The sequence below is a fragment of the Scyliorhinus canicula genome, chromosome 12, assembly GCF_902713615.1.
Source record: "Scyliorhinus canicula chromosome 12, sScyCan1.1, whole genome shotgun sequence".
Lineage (NCBI taxonomy): Eukaryota > Metazoa > Chordata > Chondrichthyes > Carcharhiniformes > Scyliorhinidae > Scyliorhinus > Scyliorhinus canicula.
In genome coordinates this window covers 42067251-42086340 of record NC_052157.1, presented here as the reverse complement: position 1 = coordinate 42086340, position 19090 = coordinate 42067251, and the positions used below count along the sequence as shown (strand labels likewise).

Below are 19090 nucleotides of genomic sequence, written 5' to 3'. Positions count from 1 at the left end.
ATGGGTTCTTTTTATGATTTGTAATGGGCAATTTTCAAATATTTCAATTAACTAATGCACAATTGACTCTGCCATGAAACAATCATGACACTTTCTCACGTAAAGACCTGGAAGTTTTTACATTGTGACCTAAGAATAGGATGAGTCTATTTAGGCTGGAATTCTCTGGCTGTTGGGATTCTCTGTTCCTGCCAGCAGTGCACCCCCGCCCACGGGTTTCCCGGCGGCGTGGGGTGGTTTCAATGGAAAATCCCATTGACAAGCGGCAGAAGCAGAGAATCCCGCATGCAAGCAAACTGTGCGCCGCCGAGAAACATGGGGCGGGGGGACTGGAAAATCCACCCCTTCTTCTCTAAGCCATTCTATTAGATCAGGTATAAACTCCATTTACCCACCTTTCACCAGTTTCCTTAATATCCTTACCGCCTCAGTCCTTAAAACACCCAGCAGACACAGGGAGAGTGAGTTCCAGAGTTCCACTATCCTGTGTGTGAAAAGGTTCTTCCTGTATTTGCTCCTGCATGATCTTGCTCTAATCCCTCTACCGGAAGAAAAAGTTTCTCAATGTCTCTCCTATCAGATCCCTTCAGCACTTTAAAGATATTGGGCAGAATTTTCCCATCTTTTTTAAGTGTTGTCTCAGGCGGGAAAAATTTAGGGCATCCCGCTGGGTTACCGGGTTTTCCCGCTTTTATTTTAAACACTCTGGGGACAAAAAGAACAGAAGGGGTGGGCCCCACAATGTCATGCTGGTGGCAACTTTTCCCATTAAATTGAGGGCCCATCTATGCTCCCTAGTAAGCATAAAAGATCACATGACACTAATTTGAAGAAAGCTTAGGCAAGTCCTTCCCATTGGTTGCTGACTGATAACTAAAGGGCTTTGGGATGTCCTACGGTTGTGAAAGATGCTATATAATTACAGGATTTTATTCTCATTTTACCTATTGGTTGACTTTGGGTATGAATTGCGAACAAAGCTCTGATAAGGATCTGGTGCTTAATCCCACTAGTCACCTTGGTGTTGGGTGGAGTTACTGGGTTATGGGGATAGGGTGGAGGTGTTAACCTTGGGTAGGGTGCTCTTTCCAGGAGCCGGTGCAGACTTGATGGGCCGAATGGCCTCCTTCTGCTCTGTAAATTCTAAGTAACCTGCAGTGAGAAATGGGGAGAACACTCAGCCCACTGCTCACATTATTTTATTGTAACCACTGGCAATATGTTTTCCAGAAAACTGCAAAGCAGTCGCGGAAATCCTCCGATCAGGAAGGCAAAGACGAGGGTGATGATAAGGACATCAAGGAGGAGGGAAGCAAGAGTGGTTCAGAAGCAGGAGAGGCAGATGGTGATACAAAAAATGCTGCCGGACATCAGAAAATGAACGAAGAGGTAAAGTTATCCACTCTGCTGGCAAATTATTGCTTTAGAGATTTTTTTTTCCTGCTGCTTGTCAATGAAATTTCCCATTGAATTAAGCTCCAGCTGGGGGGGGGGGGGGGGGGGGGGGGGGGGGGGGGGGGGGGGGGGGGGGGGGGGCGGGGGCTGCTGCCTGCGGGAAAAGAGAATCCCAACGGCTGGAGAATTCCGGCCCCTCTTCCCTCTTAAATAACAAAACTCTGATTTTTATTCTGATATCACTTTCTACCCTCTGCTTAGTATTCTGCATAGAATGTATTTGACAAGAACACAGTTCTCATGTGAGCCTCATCTACGAATCAAATTAGGTTGATTCGTCAAGCAGACACAAATCCCAATCCTGGCCACGGGGTTACTGTGTCTCTCTCTCTACGTGGGAGCAGATTCAGTGGTAACTTTCCAAGGAGAATTGGATAAATACTTGAAGGTTAATAAAACTGCAAGGATTTGGGGAGAAGAGCAAAAACGTGGGACTAACGAGATTGCTGTTCGAAAAAGCTGGCACAGACTTCTCCTAAATAACATATTGACTCGCTATCCACACTCACACGTGAAAGGTGTCTGCTGGCACCCAGGAGAGCTCCTGTACTAGCACGAGTTACCAACTCCAGGTGAGGGGGGAAGGAGTAAATTGGAAGAGGGGGAGTTGTTCAACTGAAGCTCATTTTCCATGGAGATGGAGCCATCATCCAGTGGGAAAAGCCAAAAGAACATTTTGGAAAAATATTTATTTGCCCTCCACATTCGGACAGTTCACACAATGGCAAAAATATTATCACTGACAAATGTGCATTTGTCTTCGAATTTTACTCTATTGTATGTTGTGTGAATGCACTGAGAAACAGCTTTTGAAGGGGAACATCTTATTCCATTTGAAGTTAGTTCATCAAAGGGAAGTTGGCCTTTATTGAATTTAAAATGATGTCATATTTATGATTCATTTAAATCCTGGGGAATTTATTTTACTTTTGATTATTGTTAATAATTCAGCCAATTTTTGACCTTTTATAATATCTGAATTAAGTGAGGAATGACAAAAAATGGTATTCATAAGACTATCAGATATAGGAGCAGAATTAGGCCTCTCGGCCTATCGAGTCTGCTCCACCATTCAGTCATGGCTGATATTTTACTCATCCCCATTCTCCTGCCTTCTCCCCATAACCGCTGATCCCCTTATTAATCAAGAACCTATCTATATCTGTCTTAAAGATAGTCAGTGATTTGGCCTAGACAGCCTTCTGCGGCAAAGAGTTCCACAGATTCACCAGCCTATGGCTGAAGAAATTCCTCCTCATCTCTTTTAAAGGATCATCCCTTTAGTCTGAGATTGTGTCCCCTGATTCTTATTTTTCCTACAAGTGAAAACATCCACTCCATGTCCACTCTATCCAGGCCTCGCAATACCCTGTAGGTTTCAATAAGATCCCCCCTCATTCTTCTAAACTCCAATGAGTACAGACCCAGAGTCCTCAACCGTTCCTCATACGACAAGCTCTTCATTCCAGGGATCACTCTTGTGAACCTCCTCTGGACCCTTTCCAAGGCCAGCACATCCTTCCTTAGATACGGGGCCCAAAACTGCTCACAATACTCCAAATGGGGTCTGACCAGAGCCTTATACAGCCTCAGAATGACATCCCTGGCCTTGTACTCTAGCCCTCTCGACATGAACGCTAACATTGCATTTACCTTCCTAACTGCCGACTGAACCTGCACGTTCAAAAGTGGAAGTGTCAAATCATTCAAATTTAAGCAATTTTAAGTTGTGCACAAATTGCACTGTCATTAGAAATGTTTTTTTACATGAAACACATCTACAAAATTTATTTTAAGCAATGCAGTTACTAAAACAAATTCTGGGAACATTAACAGTTCAGGCAGCAAATTTGAAGAGATAAATGGAGATGACGGGATGGAGTTAATCGGCCCACTGGTCAGAGAACAGGCTGGGAATCCCCTCTCTGTTCCAAGGGGGACCTAAGTGGTCACCAGAAGCTGGCAGCCCTCCAGCGCCACTGGGAATGGTGACAGCTGCTGGTAATGCGCCCACCAGAGACTCAGTTACACCAATGGACCCCAGGCCAAAGGTCGCAGGAGGGGTGCGGATGGGGTCGGAGGCAAGGGCAGAGGGATAGCATTCAGTGCTCCATCACTTCCCTTCCTGGAGTCCCTCAATCAGGAATGGGGTGCCTGATAATGGGTGTGATTTACCAGTGTTGTCACACTGACTTGGTGATGCGACGGGGCAGTTGAATACTTGAGACATCGCGTGAGATTCAACTGAACAATCAGCATACTCATTTAAATGTGCAGCTCCGGATTCTGCCGGTGCCCGGAGTAACGGCCTCCTCAGCGTGGTCTGGACTGGGCTCCCGTTTAGCACTAGTCCACACAAATGTGGGCCAGTTGGAACGGCATCTACGGGGGGGTCTCCCAAACGATTGGTATCCCATGGGTGGTCGGGACAGGGCAGCGTGGAACTTTGGCGCTCCCTCTGGCACCTGGGCACCTTGGCACTGCCATGGTGCCCGTGTGGCCCTGCCAGGCTGACAGGGGGACTGCCAGAGTGCCTGGGTGGCACTGCCAAGGGGCGGGGTCTGAGGGAACTATGCCCCATGGAAGAGGCGCTGAGGAGGCGTTTAAAGGGTGTGGGGCGAAGGGCGGGTATGAACGGGCCTTATACAGGTTAGGTGGGTAAAGGATAGGGTCCTGAAATGTGGGGGCATGAAAAATGGGTGGAGAGGGTGGAAATGTGGACCCTTGGCTACCTCATGTGGGGGTGTGGGGTAATGCCAATGTTTGCGGGGGGGGGAGGGGTGGGTGCCATTGCTTGTGGGTGCGGTGAGTGTGGGGACCCTCAAGCTCATTGAAATCAGGGTACCCTTTTTAAAATAGCGGCCATATCTCTGAGGGGTCGGTCTTGCCGGTGAGTTCAGCTTCACTTGCCTGAAAAAAATTTGGAAGTGTGGACTAGACTGGAGGAGAAACCCCCCAAGGCACAAAAAACGACTAAGGGCACTTTTTAACAGAAATCAAAGAGTCACGTGTTGGGCGCGTTTAGCTGGTTGTTTCCCGGTACTATTAAATGGGATTGTGCTTCATTTCGGGGCCTCTGCAAGGAACACCCCAGTAAGGCTCAGCTCGCCATTGCAGGAAGAGATAAAATGGCACCTGATCTCCGAACCCCATACTGCGGCCTCCGGACCCCCTTATCTTACCAATCAGATGGCCCTCAAGCCCCATACCCCACCTCATAAGGGAAGGGTTTCCCTGGATCCCCAGTGCGGGCAAGATACCACCAGGGCACCTTGGCACTACCAGCCTGGCACCCTGGCAGTGCCCCTGCCAGCCTAGCCTGGGCACCTAGGCAGTACCACCCTCTCTGCCTGACTGCACACTTGAATATGCACATTTAGGCCCCACCCATTGTGGGGAGAACCAGATTGCGAATCCTCGTGAGATCTTGTTAGAGCTTGCCAGGCGTAATGACGCCGGTAAATCTTGCAATAGGCGGGACGCGGCAAGGCTGGTAGGTCGCCCTCCGTGTGGGTGAATACAGGTATGAACTCACCCAAAAGAATGGCGAGAAACACCCCAAAAATCCTGCCTAAAATTACACTTGGGAAATTTGGGGGATAAATCACGTCCCTCCCCCGCGGGAGGCTGCTGGTGGGCAGTATTCAGGAGACACAGAAAACCATGAAGTTGCTATTTAGTCCCTGAGCCACTGCTGAAATGCGGTGGGCTCAGGGATAGTAGGTGTCTATGAGCATCAGTGATATCCCACTGCCAGCAGCTGGGAATCCTGCATCAGTCCCTTCTACCTTCCAACTTAATCGGGGGAGGGGGGGGTGTTGCCACCACTGATAAGACGCAGGGCCTCCCCCGCCATTGGTTGGGCCTAGTCGCCATGTTGCCTGCTGCAATAGGGCAGCACAGTTGCTTCACAGTTCCAGGGTCCCAGATTCGATTCCTGGCTTGGGTCACTGTTTGTGTGGAGCCTACACTTTCTCCCCGTGTCTGCGTGGCTTTTCTGCGGGTGCTCCGGTTTCCTCCCACAGCCCAAAGATGTGCAGATTAGGTGGAGCGGCCATGCTAAATTGCCCTTAGCGTCCAAAAATGTTAGAAGGTGTTACTGGGTTACGGGGATAGGGTGGGGGTGTGGGCTTACGTCGGGTGATCTTTCCATTGGCGGTGCAAACTCGATGGGCTAAGTGTCTTCCTGCTGCACTGTAAATTCTATGAATAGGCAACATTAAATCCAGCCAGGTCGGTAACCTTTCAGTCACTAACCTGAACCGTTAACTCATTCACACCACAGATGCTGCCTTGGCTGCTGAGTACTTCCAGCATTTCTTTTGTTTATGTATCGGATATCCGGCATCTCCAATAGTGGGTTTATGTTTTAATTATTTCCGATTCTTCATTGCAGACTTCAATCATCTGAATCCTGGCCACCAAACATGGAGGGAGCAGTTCTTGGCTGTCAAGTATTGGATATTTTACATACATTCCTTCTGCCACTGTCGAGATCAATTTGCAGTTTGTGCAGGCTTTTCTTCATCGTGCTACTGATTATAGTTTTGCGCACATGCCAGTCAGTGAAAACAAAACAAAAGTGTCTTTTATTTTATATTCCCTCCCTTGCGGAATGTTGGGAGCAATGTTCCTGCCACATTTTACAGTACTTCATTCTTATAATCGCTGCGCTGTTCTGTTCTTGAGAAAGGATATGATATTTATTTTTGACGCTTGCTTTAAATGTGAAAAATAACTTTCCTTCTTGTACTCAGCTCGGTTTTATTCTCCCTTGTGCCATCTGTTCTATGGGATTTTTTAAGCATTTATTTAGTATCTTTACACAAAAAAATGTCTGTTCTACTGCTGTTCAGCAATGGCTGCCTAGTAGAATAAAATTTATGGAATGCACTGATGTTGCTGTTACTTATTTTCCCGCTGACTGCAAGATCAGACACCTTGGGATAGATCTTTGCGTGAAGGAATGAGTTCCTCCTAGTAGCTAATCCAGCTGACCTTTCCAACAGTTGTTAAGCATAAAATGAAAATGGTCAACTGGGTAGAACAGACCACCACCAACAAAGCAGCTGGAGGGCACCATGTAGCGAGGGCAGTCTTGCAATATGTGATGCAAGCATACAGGCAAAAGTCTTCTCCTGCTGTTTACAGGACTGCAGCCTTCTCTGAAATGAGCTGGGCTTCGTAGTGCTAAAGTGTGATGCCGAGGCTAGTTTTGTATCAGGACGCCAGGATCAATGGCAGCAGGTATATTCATTGGCTGCCAACGGCACTTTTACCTCCATTCCCATATTAAATGTAAATGTCATCAACGGACCAGAGAGCTGCTCTCCCCTTTGAGAGAGAGCAGACTGCTAGTGACTTAATCTGAGGGTCACCACACCTCAGACGAGGGGCACGGTTGAAAAGGTGGGATCTTCATGAATAACGTCAACCAGTGCGGGAATTGAACCCGGGTTGTTGAAGTCCCTCCACATCACAAACCAATCGTTCACCCACCTGAGCAAACTGATCCCCTCCCTCTATTATTCATGAAGGCCCCCCTTCTCAACCTTGTCCCTCGCCTGAGGGTAGTGATCCTCAGGTTAAATCACCACCAGTCAGCTCTCAAAGGGGCGAGCAGCCAATGGTCCCCTGGGACTGCGGTGACATTTACATTCCCATTTTACACAGGATTGCGATTTTGACTGAATTAAACACGCAACGTCATGCATCCACTTATGAGTCACAATGAGATTGTTACACATGAAAATCAGACGCGTTTAGCTTTTCCTTAAATTACATAACATGTTCAGGTTTGCCCCAAGCTCATTAGTTCAAAAAACTTACAATCGGCAATGAACACTTTTACCCCAGCTATCTTTGTTCAAAGTTGTCTTGGCTGCCAGAGAGAGCGTTTATAGCCTATTATACTATCCTGTCCTCAAGCAATTTCTTTCATGTTTGAGCAAAACCAAAAATGCTTGCCTTCTTATCCTCGTCTCCTGGGTCACATTGTCAAATGTTGGCAATGAAACCACCACTCAGAAATGTCTCATACTGGCTGAAAAAGTTCCACGGTCCCAATTTTGGAGCTAATGAGTGTCCAGATTAGTTGCTACTGACCTGATTTCTTCAAGGCAGCCCCACTCTCACCAAACACTAAAGTATATTCATGGGCTGGATTTTAAAGCCGCAGGCCCCCCCCCCCCCCCCCCCCCTCTTTCCGGGTGAGTTTGTTTCTCAATTTGGACCCTCTCCATCCAAAACCCAGACTTGCCTCACGAGAGACAAGAATGGAAGAAGAGCAGGGATTTTTATGGGTTGTTGGGCTGTAGGAATTTACAGAGATTTAAAAGTCAAGGCTGTGGCAAGTTTTGAACATGAGGGTAAGAATTTCTAAATCGTGCTACTTGTGGACTGGGAGCCAATTGTAGGTCAGCACGCGCAGGGGTGACAGGTGAAGTGGACTTGGTGCAGGTTGGCATACAGGCAGCAGAGTTTTGATGGTTGGTAGATGGAGGTCAACCTGGAGCACCAGGACAGTCAAGCTTGGAGATAACAATAGCATGGATACGGGTTTCAGCAGAAGGTAGGTGTGGAGACAGGCGATATTACAGAGGTGGAATTAGGTGGACTTCATTAAGGTCAGGTACGTGGTCAGCAATACAACTCAGGTTCAAGCAGGGCGCTACGGTTAGAAAATATCTGAGACAGTGGTCAGGGAGGGGAATGCAGTTAGTCAATTAACATACATTCCACACCAGGCTTGCCATTATATCTGGAGAAGAAAGACATCCTCAGACCCGGCTGGGTGTGCAGTGACAGGAGGGGCAGGATTCTGTGTTTGGGAAAGTCAATCACTGCTGGTTGGTGCTGGCGTTGGGAGAGGTGCCCAGAAGCGATTCACTCTCCCTTGCCATGCTACTGTATGCATTGCTGGGAGCTCCCAGTATTCCATTCTGAATTCTGCGATCAGGCCGCCATTTTGAGTGGGTGGCGTGATACCGAGGTCAGGCGGCTGCCCTCCCCCCTCACCACAACACAGATCCTGCCCTCGTCCGGTGACAAATAGGGACATCCTTCCCCCGCACAACACAGCATGGGAATTGCTGGGTCACCCCCCCTCACAGCTCAAATGCATGAGGGTGACCCTACCCGCCCCCACTGACCGCCCCCCCCCCTCCCATCAGAGTCTCCCCATATTAGTGACCCCCATATCATAAATTCCCCCCATCAGAGGCCTCCATCAGAGATACCCGCACATCAGAGAACTCACATCAAGAACCACCTCCCATCAGTCAACCCTGCCGGGAAGCTACAGAGCAGTCCACACAGACACAGTGAAAAATCATTGCTTTTTCACTTATGGGTTGTTTACATCTGCTACCTCAGGCAGAACTTTAGAAAGCAGCAGCTGTTACTTCATAGAAAGGCAAAAAAAGAGGGTTTAACATCCCCCCCCCCCCCCCCCCCCCCCCAAGACGATCCTTTGATCTGGGAGGCTTTTATTCACTTTCAAAGAGAAATAGCTTTCAGTATGCTTTAATTCACAGGATAAATAGCTTTCAGAAGCCAGGTGTCTGGATTGTACACTTTCATTTCCCTTAATGCTTGAATGCATCTCAGGTATACTGCTTTGTTGCTAACCACAATGTGTATAAACATCTAACCATGATTAATAGTTTCTGACCACATGAAAAACAGTTACGTGCTTTCTGCTGAAAAAGAGGAAGTGAAAGCTCTTAATTCCTAGATGTTTATGAACATCGTGGTCGAGAAGGCTAGAGCATCTCTGAGGTCTGGTGAATCCAGTGTCCAGCTCATTAATAATTTGGAAATAGGTTAAATTGACCCAGTTGCATACTCCTGCCGGCACCACTGCCAGCAGGGGACCACAGCATCACATTATTGCCCAACATAATATTCTCTGCCACATTGGGAAGTCCTGTACTGGCGGTGGAGAATCCTCACCAAGAACACTCGGCTCCATGAAACTGACCTTTAAAAGTTGCTGCCTAGATTTTGGATTTTCAGCCTGTGGGGGTTGATCAGGTGGTGGTAAGCTTATTTAACCGAAGAAGAACTGAGAAAGATTCCGGTTTTGGAAGCAGAATAGTGCCTTGGAGCACTGGCTCTGTGTCCAAAGTTTAAAAATAAAGATTAACACATGAAACATCCCTCCGCCTCTCACCCTACACACTTTCCATGTCCCATCAACTCCCATAACTCGTCATGCCCTCCATGCCAACCTATGCACTATCAGCAAACCCACTTGGCCCTCTATAGCTCCTATGTCACCTTAGTGCTAACTCATGCCTGCTCTCATCCCATATTCTTACAATTTCAACTCACCTTCTATGCACCATGGGCAGACCTCAGGATCCCTGCCGAGATGAGATAAAATAAAGTTCTAAAAAATCTATCATGCATCACTAATTCAGCCATCCAAACCCTCAAGCTGACTTCAACAAACAGAATGAAATAACAAGCATTTTTTAAACACTCCACAATTTTGTCTTCCAAAGATTTAAAGGGCAGGGCCTTTAAGTGCCTTGACTGCCTCACAGCTTCCTTTGACAGGTGATTCTGACAGTTGGTTTTGACATCTGTTGACAGTTCCATTGACCTTGAGATTAATTAATTTATGCACATTTTACACACATCTATGCCTACTTTAAAAATTCCAAAGGGCACCTCACCTACCCCAAAGGGACTTTACCTCCCTCCAAGCTGTCCGGACAAAATCCAAAGGAACACATTTCCTCTCCAAAAGGGCTACCCTGCCTATCCAAACAAATCAACAACGAAGTGCAGACCCGATCCTATCTGGTCTAATCTATACACTTTGGGCTTCAAACGCCTCTTTTTGAGCCTGTTTTCACATTAAATGAGATATTGGCTCATCTACAACTCAGCTCTTTTTTACATTTTCATTCCACATTCATTGCTTAAAATATATTATCCATCTCACCCATTAAATTTTCTATTAACCTGCTTTTTGATCGGGGGAGAGTTCCAGACTTCCACGACTGGAAAAAGTGCTTCCCTGATCTTGACCGGGATTCTCCAATCCCGCGCCGGCTCGGAGAATCGGTGTTGACGCCGAGATGCCCACGATGCCGGGACGCAATTGATCATCCTGGTGGGGGGGTGGGGAATTAGTCTCGGGGGGGGGGGTGGGGGCCTCCACGACGGGCAGGCCCGCGATCGGGGGCCACCGATCAGCGGGCATGCGCAATCGGGGGGGGGGGCTACCTTCTTCCACGCCGGCACGCTGTGTGGCTCCGCCATGTTGCGTGCCACTGCCGCGCAAGCGGCCACCGCATGCATGTGCAGACCTGTGGCCAGTCACCGCACGCATGCGCGGACCAACGGTGAGCAGCGCAGGGCCACATATGGCAGCTGGAGCAACGCGGAGCACTCCGGCACCGTGCTGGCCCCTTGTGGGCAACAGAATTGCTGGGCCAAGAGGACCGTTGATGCCGGCGTGAAACACTCCGGTCTTTACGCCGGCGTCAACACTTAGCCGTGTTTTTAGAGAATCCCAGCCCTCATTCCTAAATAGTTTTGCTTTCCAGTCTGGTGGTTTGTGCGCCCGTATGTACAGGATTCATAGTACAGTGCAGAAGGAGGCCATTTGATCCATCGAGTCTGCGCCAACCCACCCAAGCCCTCACTTCCACCCTAGCCCTGTAACGCAATAACCCCCCCTAACCTTTTTGGCCACTAAGGGCAATTTGTCATGGCCAATACACCTAACATGCACGTCTTTGGACTGTGGGAAGAAACCGGAGCACCCGGAGGAAACCCACGCACATACGGGGAGAACATGCAGGCTCCGCACAGACAGTGACCCAGCAGGGAATCGAACCTGGGATCCTGGCGCTGTGAAGCCACGGTGCTATCCACTTGTGCTACCGTGCTGAGGAAATAGTTTCCTATATCTACCTTCTCGAATTCCTTTATCATTTAGGATGCCTCGTTTAGCTTCACCTCTCAACCTCAGAACGTTAAAGGAACGCAAACCAAGTTTACACAAGCGGCCCTCATAATTTAATCCTTTAAGTCCGGTAGAATGCCACACTGCACTCTTTCCTACCAAGGGCAATATGCCTTTCTTGATGTTCTGTGCCCACACCACAGCTAAACTTGATACTGCCGATAGGATCGGACAAGACTCCATACACTAAAGTATCACAACCACACTTTGTATTCTAACCTCTTTTATGATGTGGACCTGTCCACAAAATTTTAGTTCTTTCTATATATGTGGCCACTAAAATTCCTTTGTTCTTCCACAGCTGAGTCCCTAGCCATTAAGTAAATATTCTGATTTGTCTTTCTCTGATCTGTCACCATCACCCTCCTTCCTCCCGCCTGTTTAAACAATCTGCAGATTTAACTCACAGCGCTGACGACATTACAATAAAATTACCAGAATTGAACCACACGGGGGAGCTAGCAGACACATTTTGTACCAAGTCACAGTGCTGTAATTATTGCTTATTGTCAGTCTGCAGAGGAAGATCAGATGGTGTTGCCGGTTTATTCTGCTGTATCAACAACATAAATCTTATGATGGTCCGTACTTGGCCCCCGGCCTGGGACTGTAGCCATGAATCTGCTCAGCATTCAGGCCACTCAGCTCTGAAACCCAACATGTGAAACCACCCAGGTTTCTCGGACTTTAGTGCAGTCCTCTGAGTCAGCTCTTTGATTCTACCTGTGTCTGGCCAGCTGCTTGACATTGCATTTTGCAACAGGAGAAGCAAATGAGAAATGGAAATTAATTTATAAGTCTTACTGCTTAACATTTAGCAAAAAGAAAACACATGGGAATTGCTCCAACATAACTGGTTGGCATCTAATTTCAAGAATCCCAGCTCTTGTGATGTTGTTTTCCTTCCAGCTTACAGTGCACCAACAACTTAGATTTATAGCCATAGAAACCTAGAGGTCTACAAAAAAGGCCCTGCGGCCCATTGCGCCAGTCAAAAACAACCACTTAAGCATTCCAATTCTATTTTACAGCACTTGTATGACTTAGATAGCACCTAATGACAGAATTTGACATTGAACATTGACCACATGAAGAGATATCAGGGCAGGTGATCAAAAGTTTGGTCAAATCATAGAATCCCTCCAGTGTAGGAGGCCATTCAGCCCATCGGGTCTGCACCGACCCGCTGAATGAGCACCCCACCTTGGTCAACTCACCCATCCTCTCGCCGTAATCCCACCGAACCTTTGGACACTAAACGGCAATTTAGCATGGCCAATCCACCTAGCCTGTGGATCTTTGGACTGTGGGAGGAAACCAGAGCTCCCGGAAGAGTCCCAGGCAGACACGAGGAGAATGTACAAACCCCACACAGAGAGTGACCCAAGACTGGAATCGAACCCGAGTCCCTGGCGCTGTGGAGGCAGGAGTGTTAATCGTGATTTTGTTTTGGGAGCGTCATTAAAGGTCGGGAGGCAGGGCGAAGGGAAGACAGGTTTAGGGAGAGCATTCCAGACTTCAGGGCCTCAACAGCTGACAGCAAAGCCACCAATATTGGAACGATAAAAATTGGGGTAGGGCAAGAATCTGCATAGTACAGCTCACAGGGTGGCCTTTCTGCCCTTCGAGTATGCACCAGCTCTTTCAAAGGGCCATCCCAGCCCTCTGCTCTTTCCTCGTTTCCTTGCAACTATTTCACCCTCAGCTGTTTCTAATGGCTGCTACTGAATTTGTATCCACCACAGGAGACGAGAATTGTGGCGCGCACAGATCTGTTACTCAGACTGGAGGAGGTTATAGAGGTAGAGAAGCTGCAAAGTGTAAAAAACATAAAGTCCAAAGGCAGTTCACAGGACTGTAATCAGTCTAAAGAATTGCTGATGACTGGGGAAAACTAACATTTAAGTACAGTGGAAGGCAGAAACACTTGTACAGCCAAACACACCCAACAGGGAATTTCCTCAATAACTGATTCCCATATAGCACTGAACATTTTCAGTATTGAATGCATCACCTTGTTATGTTTGATGAAAACTCTTACACAAAACATCACTTAGATTCGGTTTAATAGAGAAGGCCTGTCCAGACAACTCACCTTCTGTAAACAGATTATTTTCACATTGCCTGACTGAATGATCACAGAGGTGACCCATATGATTTGAGTATGTAGCATACAATTGGAGCTGTAGATTTACTGAAGAAATCATTTGATACCACTCTGATGTCAACGTTGGGCGGAGCTTTCCGATCCCGCCCACTGCCGGGATCGTCCGGTCCCGTCGAAAATCAGTGGACTTTGCCGACGCATCCTTCCCTTGGGCCTGTCACAGCGGGTTGGGAAAATCTCAGCCGATATCTGTACAGCTTCTGGAAATTCACAGGATCTTCTAAGACAGAATATTAATCGGCCCATTGTATCTGGGATGGTTCTTTGAAAGTGTTATCCAGTTAGCCCCACTTTCCAGCTCATTCTTTACTGCCCGCTAAATATTTCCATTTCAAGTATCCAACTCCTTTTTTGGAAGTTACTATTGGTCCTGCTCCCACCGCCCTTTCAGGCAATGAATTCAAGATCAGGACAAATAACGGAATTAATACAGGGTATGGGGAGCCAGGCCAGTTCATGTTACCACATCAGCAATCCAGAACTCAAACCCTATCATGGCAGCTGAAGAATTTAAATTCAATCAATTAAAGAAAGTTGGGATAAAAAAAAGCTAGTGTCGGTCACAGTGACCAAAATGCAAACAGATTGTCATAAAAGCCTATCTGATTCATTAACGTCATTTAGGGAACGAAATCACAGTCTTTACACTGCCTGACTTATATGTGGCTCCAGTTCCACAGCAATCTGGTTGATTCTTAACTATCCTTTGAAAAGGCCTAACTAGCCAACCCCATTGTGTTCAAGAAGGCAGCTCGCAACCATGTTCTCAAGGGGAATTAGATATGGGCAATAAATGTCAGTGTTGCTTGCGATGCCACATCCCATGAATTAATTTTTTAAAAGCCTCCTCACCCTCTGCTTGGTTCTCATTGCACAGAACTGACACTTGGCAACAAATTGCGCCATACGCAGTAAGCACAGAAATTGACTGAACATGGCACAGATCTCATGCCAGAAATCACTTCTGCCGTGCATAATAAACGCATTTGTTCTTGATAATTATTTCACAATTGCTCTTAAACACACAGGTCCAAAACTTTACACAACACTAAACTTCGGAAGAACAGTACCAATACCAAAATAGAAAAAACAATTCATTTACAAAGCACCAATACAATTTGCTTCATAAGAAATTCACTCTAATATTTAATATGCATACCTAACTAGTTAGCAAATACTGCAACTTTGGACGGAAAAATAAAACAATTAATTGACTGACATGTCACTTCGCCTTTGGGTCTTCTTTCCTCTTTAAGAAAAACTCTGGGTTGCTGACACATCTGAAGGCAAGTAACTGTGGCAAAATGCCATAGAGTCCATTTACTGTTAGAAAGACCAGCCACGCCTCTTCTGGTACTCTGTATGTGTAAGGAGTCCTGGAATGAAGGGATGCTCCAATATGTGAAAACTGTGCCTGTTATTTAGGCAGGGGAGTGGGAGGAAGAAAAAAAGAGAGTTAAAAGACTTCAATTATATAAAATACCAATCAGTGCAGCATTTAATACATAAATTAGGGTCTTACTTATTTGTATTGCCAAGATGCATATGACATCTCAAACAATTGGGAGAAATTATCCTATCCCAAAACCACAGTCAAGAACGTTGGTAAATTTGGGTTGTAGGGTGGGGAATTCCCTATCCTATCACTATCAGGGCCACCATTGCCTACTCCTTCCTTTTCCACCAGGTGCTAATGGTGGGAAGTCCTGGCAAGTTTTCCCTGTCCGCCATCCTCTGCGGTTTTCCAAAGTTGCCTGAGGGCGGGATGTCACAGTAAGTGGTGTGGGTATTCGGATTGAGGGATGGGGGGGGGGGGGGGGGGGGTAGCCTTGTCATGTCCTCCTCTCCTTCCAAATGGCTCCTGCTCTGATGAAAGAGCATTGATCTTGAAGAGTCAACATTGGTCTCTGTCGCCGCTGATGCTGCCTGACCTGTGGGATGTTATAACCGGAAATTTGAGGTGAGGGCTGGTTATGAACACAGAGGGCAGAGGTGAGCGAGTGTTGCCCTGTCGAAATTCACTTCCTGGAGAAATGGCCAGGCTGTTAAATTATAGAATTAAACAAAATGAGGCTTCAATTAGGATGCATTTGCATTATAACTTTCCACCAGTACAACAATGTAAATATAACCTAAATTGGGACCAAGCCTGAACTGATATTGGAGGAAAATTTGGTTCCAAAGCAACTTGCGCTTACATAGCAGACCAAATATCCCAAGATGCTTCACAGGAGACAAAACCTGGCATTGAGGCTTGATGGGCAATATTAGCAGAGATGACAAAAACTTAATTGACTTAAACCATTGAAGGCTGGCTTGAAGCCATCCAATCAGAGATCATTATATTGAATCCAGTGAAGAGAGCTGTAGGAAATCATGAAACACTACCTCCCCCCCTACTGCCCAAATCAAAATAAGAGACTTCTGTCTTGAACAAAACAACTTCCCTTCAACAAAGACAGCTGTGGAAAACCCATGTGCGGTGCTGAGTGTTGGGAAATACTTTATCTTTTCCTTAAACTCATCTTTGGATGAATATTGAAGACCTGGAGAGGGGGGTGGGGGGGGGATAAACAATCTAGTTTCCACAGAAACATCACACTCCAATGAAGAAGGTCTATACCATTCTGTGGCTATTTTTAGTGCAGACAGCTGACATTTAAAATAGCATCATTGTAGCAGGAATTCCATAACTTTTCTCGGTACCATCAACAGAGGTCAAGGATGGGATCAAATAATAACTGTAAATTTGAAGTGTAGTGGGGCTCTGCACTTCTGTCCATTCTGGGACTCTCAGATGGGCTGGGCCAGAATTTAAAAGCCACACTATTTTTTCCACAATTCATTGTCATGTTCCAACAGTCTATTATCGCATGACAATCCTCACTTCATTCCTGCCCCCACATCCTTTTCTTCTTCAACTATAATTGGAGCTTCAAAATTTAATGAGCAATCTATATTCCATTCCTGCTCAGAACAGTTGATCACTAGCTCTTAGAAATAATACTTTAGCAAAGAATAAATAAGTAGTATGCCTCCCAATGGAGTCAAATGATAACCATCTATGTAGCAAGTTGCTAAGCATGCTCAACATGCTCAACATGCAACTGTACATTCGTGACCAGTGTCAGCAAGAAGCTTACCAATGGCTAGAGGTATGTTAAAAGTTAAGCAATTTATATTTTTTATATTGCAGCAGCAGATACCCTGTTGCATTCATGATTGTGAACAGGAGGCCATAAATAAGATGACTCTGGCTAACAGAGCCTTTGAGTCAGAAAGGTGCCACTTCAAAGCAGTACTGAGGTAATGCTCCACTCACTGAGGTGCTTGTTTTGGATGAGTTGGTGAGCTGACGTCCTGTCTACTGTTACGGGCGGGAGGCAATTTGATTTCTCCTCTCATGACCTGATGTAAACAGAAGGGTGCTTTGATTTTGATTTCCTCCCCCTTCATGAGTGGTGGCATATTTCCCACCCCCTAGGTTTTGGTGTTGTTTTGTTATGCTCTTGACGTAGCATAAGCTGCTATATTGATGTGCACTCTGACAAAAGAAGGTTCAGACTTGGAGATAGCTTTAACACATTTATTAAACTGTTAACAATTCTCCTACTTGGATTCGACTCTCCCGTTAATCCTGTTATAGCTATTCAGACTGATGAACCAGTCTGCTATAATCCAGGTGGTGGGTATGATGTGTTGAATCAACCCTGTGTACACACAGAGTGTCTCCACGGGAAAGAGGAAGATCATGTGTGCTGTGTCCTTCACATATGGGTTGGTGTAATGCCCTCCTGTGGTGGTGTCACCTCTGTGTGTATCGTGAATGCCCATTGGTCGTGTCCTATCTTATTGACATATTGGTTGAATGTCTGTGTGTCATGTCTCTAGTGCTCCCTCTAGTGTCTATCTAGTCTACGTGTATTTACATTAACCCCTTATGTATTTACAGTGATGCATATCACCACAGGCGTGTCCCAATTTTTATTACTAACCCCAGAGCAGACACGAGGTACGGTAAACACAAAGGGTTAGTTTATTTTACACACACTCAAAACGAGGGAAGAGGGTTTGCAACATCACACCCCTCCCTTTTTTTGCATTCATACAGTCAATGAGGGATAACTAAAGAGGTACACGGCAAAGACCACAGGGAAAATAATAAATACTGGTTCACACGAGCCAGAGTCCAGAATCTGGGGCTGGATTCTCCCCTACCTGGCGGGGCGGGGGGTCCCGGTAGGATGGAGTGGCGTGAACCACTCCGGTGTCGGGCCGCCCCAAAGGTGCGGATTTCTCCGAACCTTTAGGGGCCAAGCCCTCACCTTGAGGGGCTAGGCCCCTGTTGGAGTGGGTCCCGTCCCACCGGCTGGCGTGAAAGGCCTTTGGCGCCACGCCAGCCGGGGCCGAAGGGACTTCGCCAGCAGGCGGAGGTCCGCACATGTGCACGAGCGTCAGCGGCTGCTGACATCATCCCCGCGCATGCGCAGCGGAGGGGATCACTTCCGCGTCGGCCATCGCAGAGGCAATGGCCGATGCGGAAGGAAAAGAGTGTCCCCACGGCACAGGTTCGCCCGCGGATCGGTGGCCCCCCATCGCACGCCAGGCCACCATGGGGGCACCCCCGGGGCCAGATTGCCCCCCCCCCCCCCCCCCGGACCCCGGAGCCCGCCTGCGCCGTCTGGTCCCGCCGGTAAGAGAGGTGGTTTGATTCACGCCGGCGGGACAGGCATTACAGCAGCGGGACTTCGGCCCATTGCGGGCCGGAGAATCGCCGGAGGGGGGGGGGGGAGCCCACCGACTGACGCGGTGCGATTCCCGCGGGATTCACGCTGCCCCCCGGCGATTCTCCGACCCGGCAGGGGGGGTCGGAGAATCCAGCCCTCCTCCATTACCCATTTCCTAGTCATGGCCACATTAGCCGCCCAATAGTAGCTACAGAAGTTCGGCAGTGCCAACCCCCTGGGCTATGCGCCAAGAACAGTTTTTTGACCTGCGGGGTCTTGTTTGCCCACACAAACCCCGTGATAATCCTGTTCACCTGCTTGAAGAAGGATTTGGGGATGAAAATGGGGAGGCACTGAAAAACGAACAGGAATCTGGGAAGAACCGTCATCTTCACAGTCTGCACTCTTCCCGCCAGGGACAGCGGGAGCATGTCCCACCTTTTAAAGTCTCCCTCCATCTGCTCTACAAACCGAGATAAATTGAGCCTGTGTAGGGCATCCAGGTTCCTAGCCACCTGTAAACCTAAATAACGAAAGCTCCTCTCCACCATCTTGAGCGGGAGCTCCCCCAGTCTCTCATCCTGACCCCTAGCGTGGATTACAAACAGCTCACTTTTCCCCATGTTCAACGTATACTCCAAGAAGCTCCCAAAGTCTCACAGGATCCCCATGACCTCCCCCATCCCCTCTAGCGGGTCCAAAATATACAACAGCAGGTCATCCGCGCAGAGGGAAACCCGGTGCTCCTCCCCCCCCCCC

The 19090-nt window shown here is 47.5% G+C and overlaps 2 protein-coding genes across 6 annotated transcripts in view; one reads left to right on the top strand and one right to left on the bottom strand.

The window, feature by feature from the left end:
• Positions 1–6348, top strand: part of LOC119974215 (hepatoma-derived growth factor-related protein 3-like) — a 108798-nt gene extending 102450 nt beyond the window's left edge. For both annotated transcript variants that reach the window (XM_038812965.1, XM_038812966.1), the window contains exons 5-6: positions 1231–1389; positions 5852–6348. In XM_038812965.1, coding sequence (XP_038668893.1) covers positions 1231–1389; positions 5852–5866 — 174 coding nt within the window. In that variant the 3' untranslated portion in view covers positions 5867–6348. The remainder of the gene's footprint in view (positions 1–1230; positions 1390–5851) is intronic.
• LOC119974214 (transmembrane 6 superfamily member 1-like) overlaps positions 1–19090 on the bottom strand; it is a 148094-nt gene that overhangs the window by 58652 nt on the left and 70352 nt on the right. Inside the window, exon 10 of one of the 4 annotated variants that reach the window (XM_038812962.1) lies at positions 13487–15018. The exons of the other annotated variants lie outside the window; for them this stretch is intronic. Within the exon in view, the coding sequence (XP_038668890.1) occupies positions 14827–15018 (192 nt within the window). The 3' untranslated portion in view covers positions 13487–14826. Of the gene's footprint in view, positions 1–13486; positions 15019–19090 lie in introns of those variants that run through there. 4 annotated transcript variants of the gene reach the window in all.